General features: G+C 60.1%; 1 protein-coding gene across 1 annotated transcript; it reads left to right on the top strand.

The window, feature by feature from the left end:
* Window positions 1-228: 228 nt before the first annotated feature.
* Window positions 229-2,577, top strand: LOC121735815. Its single transcript, XM_042126780.1, has one exon. The coding sequence runs from the start codon at window positions 229-231 to the stop codon at window positions 2,575-2,577; it is 2,349 nt and encodes a 782-aa protein (XP_041982714.1).
* Window positions 2,578-9,784: the final 7,207 nt, after the last annotated feature.

The raw sequence follows: 9,784 nt of genomic DNA, 5'->3' as shown, positions 1-9,784 counted from the left end.
TTTTATTTATTCTATCTTTCATCCCCTTTTCTTCACTATCTTTCACTTTTTGTTATACTCTTCTCTACATTTTTGTCTGTTTGTGTGTATAATTCCGTGTGTGTTTGAGTGATGGATGGGCCCGTGGGCCCCGAACCCTAAGCTGGTAACGTCCGGTGATGGGGTGCATGGCGAGTCGGCGACTACGCATTGAGGACGTGGGGCAGACTCACCCCCAACTGATCAAATATGGAGGAACGTAGATTGAAAAATACTCCCCGGGTGGGTTCTGGTTGTCCGGTGGACGCCAGAGAATCCCACACCCCCTCTAACCAGGGGGTCTGCTGGACGTATACGGGGCCGGCACAAGATACGTTGAAGGGTATGGAGGCCGCTACGGCGGCGAGTGGCAGTGATGGCGCGTCTTCGCGCGATGGTTCGAAACCGGTGCTCCTAACCGCGCCGGTGGCGGACATACTTACGACGACTGATAACCCGAGGCACACGGTTCGATCGCCTGTTGTACAGCTGGAGCGGTTACAAGATTCGGATTTGGAAAATGGTGGATCACGGGCGGCGACGCCTACATACACCAGTACCGGCTCTGGGTTCTTCCGGAGGCCCGGAAGCGGTAGCGACGAGAGTGGCGATGAGTCCGCCGCCTCTCATAACTTGGACTTGGACGACAGTGAGAGGGAGAGGACCCGGGCCACTTTCCGGCGCAAGAGGCGTGGAAGTGAGCTAGAGGACAGTCCTGAAAAGGACAGAGGAGCAGCTCTGAAGCCCTCCTCGAAAAGAGGAAGAGGTAGACCGCCCACCACAGGGCAGTATGTCGGTCTATCCAAGACAAAGCAGGAGTACCTTGAGCTCCAACAGAAGGAGATACAGATTGAGTCGGAGAAGGAAGTTCTGGAGATGACAAAGAGGTTACCGGACCTACGGTCTCACCGGCTGTCGGAAACCTCTCTCTCTGACTGTACAATGGCGGAAGACGACGTGGTCACGGTGGCGAAGCTGGGTTCAGCTATAAGTCAGAGCTTGGACACCATCTCTGCTGTGACCAAGAAGTCGAAAAATCTGAAAGGAACCTCGATTGCCGCCTTGAAAAAGGCGACCTTAACGATACAGGAGGCGTGGTCCGCACTCCTCGTCAGGTCAACATCGGAGGAAACGAGAGCCCTGGTAGAGGCGAACACGCGACTCACCAGAGAGCTCGATTATATGAAGAAAGAGTTAGAAGCCGTCAAGCGCAAGCTGGCTGACGCTCAACCACAGCCCGCTCCCATTCCTAAGGAGCTGGATGTGGAAGAGCTCTTACAGCGAGCGGTGCGCGAGGCGGTCTCAGTGACCAGCGCCCGGCTAGACGCACGAATTGAGGGTCTCGAGGCCCGCCTCCTTCCGGAGCCACGCCTGAGGCCTCCTCTAGCCGCGGACAAAAAACGTGACGAGGCTCGAAACGCAGTAACACCCGCGTCTAAGGTCAAAGAGAGGACTCCAGAGCCGGAGCCCACGGTGTCGACATTGTCACCTCCTCTCAATCCCGGACCGGCTCTGAAAGAGAAAAGAAAAAGAATTAAGAAGTCGGCCGCAGCCGTGGAAGCGGCAGCCGCTAGGCGCGATGCTGACCCACCTACGACGGCGAAGGGACCAAATCCGGCCGAACAATGGTCGGAAGTGGTCAAAAGAGGAGGAAAGAAGCAAAGTAAAGCAGAAGGAAAGAAGGTGGAGCCCAAGAATGGGCAGAAAAAGAGGAAGAGGAAAAAGAGAGGTGGTCTCCGCGCTCCGAAGACAGCTGCGGTAGTTGTTACGCTACTGCCGGACGCGGAGAAGAGGGGTGTGACGTATAAGTCCATCATGGACAAAGCCAAGCAGCACGTCGACATCACCACCCTCGATATCCCGGCGGTGAAGTTTAAACAGGCCGTGACCGGGGCCCGCATGTACGAGGTCTCGGGAACGGCCTGCAAGGAGAAGGCCGACGCCCTCGCGGGCAAATTAAAGGAAGTACTCGGTGAGGAGGACGTCCGCGTGTCTAGGCCGCAGAAGTGCGCCGAGCTGCGCATCACCGGCATGGACGACTCCGCCACTACGACAGAGATCGCCGCGGCCGTCGCAAGATGTGGTGGCTGCGCGGCTGAAGAGGTGAAAGTCGGAGAAATTCGGGTCGATCGGAGTGGCCGCGGCTCGGCTTGGGTAAAGTGTCCGGTCGAGGCCGCGAAGAGCTTCACAGCACCAAATGCCAAGCTCTACGTCGGGTGGACCGTGGTGCGCGTGACACTCCTGTCGACGCGCACCATGCGGTGCTATAAATGTCACGAGGCGGGACATACCAGAGCGAAGTGCCCCTCGGAAGTCGAACGTGGAGACCTCTGTTTTCGGTGTGGCCAGCCCGGCCACGCGGTCAAAGATTGCGGCAACCCACCTCACTGCGCGGCTTGTACGGCGAACGGTAGGAAGGCGGACCACGTCGTAGGGAGCAAACCCTGCAAGATACCGCCGAAGAAGGGAAAGGGCTCCAATAAGAGTCAAACGCCCAAGGCTGCCACACCATCTACGGCAGCCTCTGGAGCGGGAGCGGCCCCTATGGACGCCCAATAACGGCTCCCCATAGGTTCTTGCAGGGTAACTTGAACCACAGCGCTCAGGCGCAAGATCTGTGGGTTCAAGAAATGCTGAAGAGGTCCGTCGATATCGGGATAATCGCTGAGCCATACCGGATCCTCCCAAGGGGTGATTGGCTGGGCGATGCGGACTCGACGGTGGCGGTTGTGTTTGGTCCCAAAACTGTCCCTCCATCTTCCAGGAGAACGGCGAGGGGTCACGGCTTCGTCGTTGCGGATCTAGGGGCTCTCACTGTCGTGGGGGTCTATTTTTCCCCAAATCGGCCCATCGCCGACTTCGAGGCTTTCCTTCTCCGACTAACACCCGTCGTGAATGGAGCAGCCAATCCCGTTGTCGTCGCCGGAGACTTCAACGCCAAGTCCACGCGTTGGGGCTCCCCGGCGACGGACGCGAGAGGCAGAGTTGTGGCGGACTGGCTCACAGTCACTGGCTTGGTCGTGGCAAACAGAGGCGCCGCTAGCACCTGTGTCCGGCGGCAGGGTGAGTCAATTGTCGACTTGACTTTAGTCAGCCCATCAATTGCTCGCCGAATGAGCGGCTGGAGGGTCCTCGAAGAGGTCGAGACCCTCTCGGACCACCTTTATATAAGTTTCGACATTTCTCCTTCGTCGGATACTGGTCGCCGTATTCCATCTGGTGGCGGCCCAAGGTGGTCCCTGAGAGGTCTGGATCGAGACCTTCTCGAGGAGGCGGCAATCGTCGCGTCGTGGGCGCCTCTCCCGTCGGACGACGTCGAGGAGTGCGCGGAGTGGCTTAATGAGGCAGCTCGCAATATTTGCGACGCCTCTATGCCCCGCGTTGGACCCGTCGTGCCCAGGCGCCAGACTTATTGGTGGCGCCCAGAACTCAGACGACTACGCGAGGATTGTGTGGCGGCCCGACGCCGTTACCTGAGATACCGCAGGCGGGGGAGCAGGGAAGAGGCCGAGGAGGAAGCCATTTACGACGGCTACCGTCAGGCGCGGCACGCTATGCGTGAAGCCATAAAAGCGGCAAAGAGGGAGGCCTGGGAAGAGTTCCTCAACACCCTGGAACAGGACCCGTGGGGCAAGCCGTACAAATGGGTGAGGCAAAAGCTTCGCCCAGCTGCCCCACCGCTGACCCAGCATATGGAGCCGGACCTTCGTCGCTCCGTACTCTCGGCCCTATTTCCATCTGGGGCCGAGTGGTCCCCGCCATCAATGCGACCACCTAGTGCGGAGTCAGATGATGAGGAGGATGTGCCGCCCGTGACGGCTGGAGAGTTAGCGGCCGCGGTTCATAAAATGAGCCTCAACAACAAGGCTCCCGGATTAGATGGGGTCCCCGGTCGCGTCTGGGTACTGGCAATGCGGCACATGGAAGAGCATGTGCTCGAGCTCTTCACCAAGTGCCTGGTGCAGGGGCGTATCCCACGCCGCTGGAAGACGGGGAAGCTCGTTTTGCTCCGCAAACACGGACGACCGGAGGACCAGCCGTCGGCCTACCGCCCTATCGTCCTGATCGACGAAATCTGCAAAACCCTGGAGAGGGTGATCGTAAGGCGTCTCACTCAACATCTGGAAGGCGCCGGCCCGAACTTGAGCGATGCTCAGTTCGGGTTCAGATCCCGTCGATCGACGATAGATGCGGTGGCGCGGGTACGGCAAATCTCGGAAGAGGAGATCTCCCGGGGTGGGGTGGTGCTGGTAGTCTCGTTGGACATAACCAACGCGTTTAACACCCTGCCCTGGGAAACAATTAAGGAGGGACTCAGGTATCACCGAGTGCCCAGATATCTTCGCCGAACGATTGGCAACTATCTGTCGGAGCGCTCGGTGCAATACCCAACCGAAAATGACTGGGAGGAGCTAGAGGTGGACTGTGGCGTCCCACAGGGTTCGGCTCTCGGTCCGGAACTGTGGGACCTGGGATATGACCACGTGCTCCGCGGCGCCACTCTTCCGGGCGTGGAGCTCGTCGCGTACGCGGACGACACGGCAGTCGTGTGCCGCGCGAAAACGCACCGTGAAGCGACAATCCTGGCGACGGCGGCGGTCGCACAGGTGGTACGAAGGATTCAGACGTTGGGACTGACGGTAGCGCTGAACAAATCGGAGGCCCTGATGTTCCACGGGCCTAGAAATGCGCCTCCGCCGGACCTGGCGGTGATAGTAGGCGGAACAAGAATACAGGTGGCACCGACAATGACTTATCTCGGCCTAGTTCTCGACAGCCGGTGGTCATTTAAGGAGCACTTCCACCGGCTGTCAGAGAAGGTGAAGAAGTCCGCGGGAGCCCTGGCCTCGTTGCTCCCGAATCTCGGGGGCCCGAGCTTGACTTGTCGGCGTCTCTACATGGGTGTGGTTCGATCTATGGTCATGTACGGGGCGCCGATCTGGGCGGAGAACCTGCTGCCTGAGAATAGGCTAGCCCTGGGACGGCTACAGCGAGTGATGGCGACGCGAGCGGTGCGTGGGTACCGCACTATCTCCCGCGATGCGTCATGCCTCCTTGCTGGAAGCGTCCCTTGGGACTTGGATGCTCATACCCTCGCCGAAGTGTACTGGCGTGGCGCAACGGTCCGCGCGGGGGGAAGCAACCCTTTACCGGACGCCGTACGTCGGTGGAGGAACCGAGCCGAGGAAGTGGCAGTTGAGCGCTGGGAGGAGCGACTCCTGGAGCCACAAGTCAGCGTCGACTTGGTGCAGGCTATTCGCCCAGTACTGAGAGAGTGGTTAGCAAGAAAGTACGGTGCGCTCTCGTTCCGACTCACGCAGGTGTTGACCGGACACGGTTGTTTTGGCCGTTATCTGTGTGAGATCGCGAACCGAGAAGAGAGCACGCGCTGTCACCACTGCGACGAAGATCGGGACACGGCGGAACATACCGTCTCTGCCTGTCCCGCTTGGACAAGACAACGGGCGGCCCTCACGGCCGCCATTGGACTCGACACTTCACTGCCAGCGTTGGTTCGCGCCATGCTGAGCGGTGAAACTGGATGGGACTCGGTGCAGAGCTTCTGCGAAGAAGTGATCGCCGCAAAGGAGGAGGCCGAGCGAGTGCGAGAGTTGGAGGCGCTCGACCCCCGCCGAAGAAGACGGCCGAGACGACGACGGGTCATCAATGATGACCACTTGCCGCCTTAGCCAGGGGGCTCTGGGCGGCGGCATGGGGATGCCGTCGTCCAACGAGTCGAGTCCCCGAGTGGGTCGCGATGCGCTGCGTATTCTTCGCGCATCGCGACACCGTGGAGTGATAGGCCTATGCAAGCCCCGGGAGGGCCTCTGTTCGGCTTTTAGAAGCCCAGTGCTTCGAGGAAGAGGGGCCTGCTAGTAGCAGGCAAAAACATGTAGGGCCGCGGACGAAGGCTCACGCGTGCTCGCAACCCTGCATGGTATGAAGAAGAATACCGTCGGGTTTTAGTGGGTAGGGCTGCGGTCAATTCACCATCTTCACGACCGCAGCGAGCCCCACATACTCGCTGGGGAGTCCCCAATCTCCGCGAGATGCGTCAAGGCATTTCCCGACGGGAAAAAAAAAAAAAAAAAAAAAAAAAAAAGGTTAGGTTAGGTTAGGTTAGGTTGGAAGAAGAGGTGCCGGGACCCCCTCGGCCGAAAAAGGCGAAAGGGAAACCGGCCAAACCGGAGAAGTCACAATCGCCCGTCGCTGCAGCGGCCCCTACAGAGGCTTCTGCTGCACCCACGGCGATTGGGCCTTCAAAGGCCAAGAAGAAGAAGAAGAAGAAGCGGCCTTCTATGGCAGCCCAAGAGGCGGCACAAGGGGGAGCGACCATCAGCTCCCCTGGTACAGAGACCCCTTGGACCACGGTGGGTCCGAAGGGTGGGAAGAAGAAGGGGGCGGCTACACCATCTACAGCCACCCCGAAGAAGAAGAAGAAGCCGAGGCTCCGCGTCCCCGCCACTGCGGCCGTCGCTCTCACTATTGAAGAGTCGGCCGGGAAGGCGGGTCTGACGTATGCCAAGGCTCTTGAGACGGCCCGGCGGGCGATAAGCATTGCGGAGTTTGATATTCCGCAAGTCCGCTACCGTCGGGCCCGAACTGGAGGGTGTCTTCTCACCATAGCTGGAGAGGGCGCAGGGAAGAAGGCGGACGCCTTTGCCGAAAGGCTCAAAACCGTCCTGCCTCAAGAAGTGAGGGTCGGACGGCCGGCTGCTTGCGCAGAGATGCGCGTCGCCGGCCTGGACGACTCTGTGACGGCCGCCGAAATCAAGGAAGCGGTCGCGGTTGATGGAGAGTGCCTGGCCGGAGATGTCCGGGTGGGGCCTATGAGGGAGGGGCCACGGGGGGACGGGTCTTGTTGGATCCGCCTCCCAGCCGCAGCTGCCAAGAAGCTCTCAAGCTCTGGGCGGTTGCGGGTTGGCTGGGTGTTGGCGAGAGTGACGTTGTTGGCCGCGAGGCCGACGCGTTGCTTCCGCTGCCAGGACACCGGCCACGTGGCTGCCAAGTGCCAGTGCCCGGTGGACCGTAGCCGGATTTGTTTCCGGTGCGGGAAACTGGGTCACAAGGCGGCGGAGTGCGGGGCTGCAGCACCAAACTGCGCCCTGTGCGAGGCCGCCGGCAGGGCCGAAAGGGGGCACGTGTTGGGCGGCAGCGGATGTCCGTCTGCCGCGAAAAAGCCGGCCCCCAGAGAAGAGAAGGCCCCGTCCAAAAAGGCTCGGCAAAAGCCGAAGCCTAAGGGCGTGCGGGCTCCGCCCGTCTCTGCCGCGATGGAGACGGAGGCCTAGACCCGTGGGCGGCGATCGGGGGATCCCCGCCTGCAAAAAGGGTCCCGAGAAGACAGCCCCTCTATAGCGAATACCGGCTCCCCCAGTACTGAGGCCCCATGGACCACAGTGGGTTCCAAGGCCAAGAAGAAGAAGGGGGTGGCTACACCATCTACAGTCACCCCGAAGAAGAAGAAGAAGCCGAGGCTCCGCGTCCCCGCCACTGCGGCCGTCGCTCTCACCATTGAAGAGTCGGCCGTGAAGGCGGGTTTGACGTATGCCAAGGCTCTTGAGACGGCCCGGCGGGCGATAAGCATTGCGGAGTTTGATATTCCGCAAGTCCGCTTCCGTCGGGCCCGAACTGGAGGGTGCCTTCTCACCATAGCTGGTGAGGACGCTGGGAAGAAAGCAGACGCCTTTGCCGCAAGGCTAAAGAACGTCCTGCCTCAAGAAGTGAGGGTCGGACGGCCGGCTGCTTGCGCAGAGATGCGCGTCGCCGGCCTGGACGACTCTGTGACGGCCGCCGAAATCAAGGAAGCGGTCGCACTTGATGGAGAGTGCCTGGCCGGAGATGTCCGGGTGGGGCCTATGAGGGAGGGGCCACGGGGGGACGGGTCATGCTGGATCCGCCTCCCAGCCGCGGCCGCCAAGAAGCTTTCGAGCTCTGGGCGGTTGCGGGTTGGCTGGGTGTTGGCGAGAGTGATGTTGTTGGCCGCGAGGCCAACGCGTTGCTTCCGCTGCCAGGACACCGGCCACGTGGCTGCCAAGTGCCAGTGCCCGGTGGACCGTAGCCGGACTTGTTTCCGGTGCGGGAAACCGGGGCACAAGGCGGCGGAGTGCGGGGCTGCAGCGCCAAACTGCGCCCTGTGCGAGGCCGCTGGCAGGTCCGAAAGGGGGCACGTGCTGGGCGGCAGCGGATGTCCGTCTGCCGCGAAAAAGCCGGCCCCCAGAGGAGAGAAGGCCCCGTCCAAAAAGGCTCGGCAAAAGCCGAAGCCCAAGGGCGCGCGGGCTCCGCCCGTCTCTGCCGCTATGGAGACGGAGGCCTAGACCCGCGGGCGGTGATCGGGGGATTCCCGCCCGCATAAAGGGTCCCGAGAAGACAGCCCCCCTATAGCCCGGGGGGCTCTCGGTGAGGTCAGCGGCTCAAGCCGCTTGAAGAAGGTGCCGGTTGCGGCAGCGCGCTGGGAGGGGCGGAGTTGTAGTCGCTCCGCGGTTCCCGTCCCTCCCGCACTAGGCGCATGACGAAGGGCTGGGGGGGTTTTAGTGGGTAGACCTCTTGTAGGGAGTCCCACATACCCCCGCCCCTTCCCCCGAGGGGGCGGGGGATACGCAAAGTATTTCCCCTCCTTAAAAAAAAAAAAAAAAAAAGGTTAGGTTAGGTTAGGTTAGGTTAGGTTAGGTTAGGTTAGGTTAGGTTAGGTTAGGTTAGGTTAGGTTAGGTTAGGTTAGGTTAGGTTAGGTTAGGTTAGGTTTCGGACCCGACCTCTCGCTGCCGGCACTGGTGCAAGCCATGCTGAGCAGCGAGCACCACTGGAGAGACGTAGAGAGATTTACCGAGGAGGTGATCTCCATTAAAGAGGAAGCCGAGCGAGTCAGAGAGAGGGAGGCGCTCGACCCTCATAGGAGACGACGGCCGAGGCGTAGACGGATCGTCCAAAATGGCCGAAACGTCCCGCCTTAGCAGGGGTACTCGGGGTGGCAGTGTGGGGACGCCGCCGCCCATTGCACCGAGTCCCGAGACGGTCGTGATGCGCCTCATGTTCCTGCGCATCGCGACACCGCCGGTAAAGGATGGCCTGAACAAGCCCCCCGTTTGGGGCCTCTGTTCGGCTTAGGGGGCCATTACCCCCACCAAGAAGAGGGGCCTGCGCAAGACAGGCGCTGCGCTGACGGACCTACGGAGTAATGCTCGTCGGGTCCCGTGCATCCGTCAGCTGCAGGAGACAGGAACATCGCAGTGTTTTAGTGGGTAGGGCCGCGGCACTCACCATCTCCGCCGCGGCGAGCCCCACATATCCGCAGGGGAGTCCCCATTCCCTGCGTCGAATGCGTTACTGCATTTCACTGCGTTAAAAAAAAAAAAAAAAAAAAAAAAAAAAAAAAAAAAAAAAAAAAAAAAAAAAAAGGTTAGGTTAGGTTGGGGGCGATACCGGTCCGTCCACGTTCGTGTCCCTGGGCGCCTGGGTACGCCAACCCGCCCTTTACACGAAGTGACGTATCCAGGATGGCTGAACACCGGTCTTTCCTGTCTTTCTCTCTTTTTATAGTATACCCTTCGTTTGTATTGTTATTTTTGTTTCACTATCTTTCACCATCTTCTCTACCCTGTCTTTCCGTTTTGTTTACACTCTTCTTTACACCAGCGTGTCTGTCTGCGTCTATATGTGTGTGTGTTTGTGGATGGATGGACCCGTGGGTCCCTAATCCCCGGTTTGTGGTGCCCGGCCTTGGGATGCGTGGCGAGCAGGTGGCTTACGTCGCAAGGGCACTAGGGCAGA

Source organism: Aricia agestis, chromosome 2 (genome assembly GCF_905147365.1).
Source record: "Aricia agestis chromosome 2, ilAriAges1.1, whole genome shotgun sequence".
Taxonomy (NCBI): domain Eukaryota; kingdom Metazoa; phylum Arthropoda; class Insecta; order Lepidoptera; family Lycaenidae; genus Aricia; species Aricia agestis.
This window is presented reverse-complemented; position numbering and strand designations above follow the sequence as displayed.

Coding starts and splice junctions, on each gene's coding strand:
- LOC121735815 (XM_042126780.1), top strand. CDS start 229: ATGGAGGAACGTAGATTGAAAAATACTCCCCGGGTGGGTTCTGGTTGT.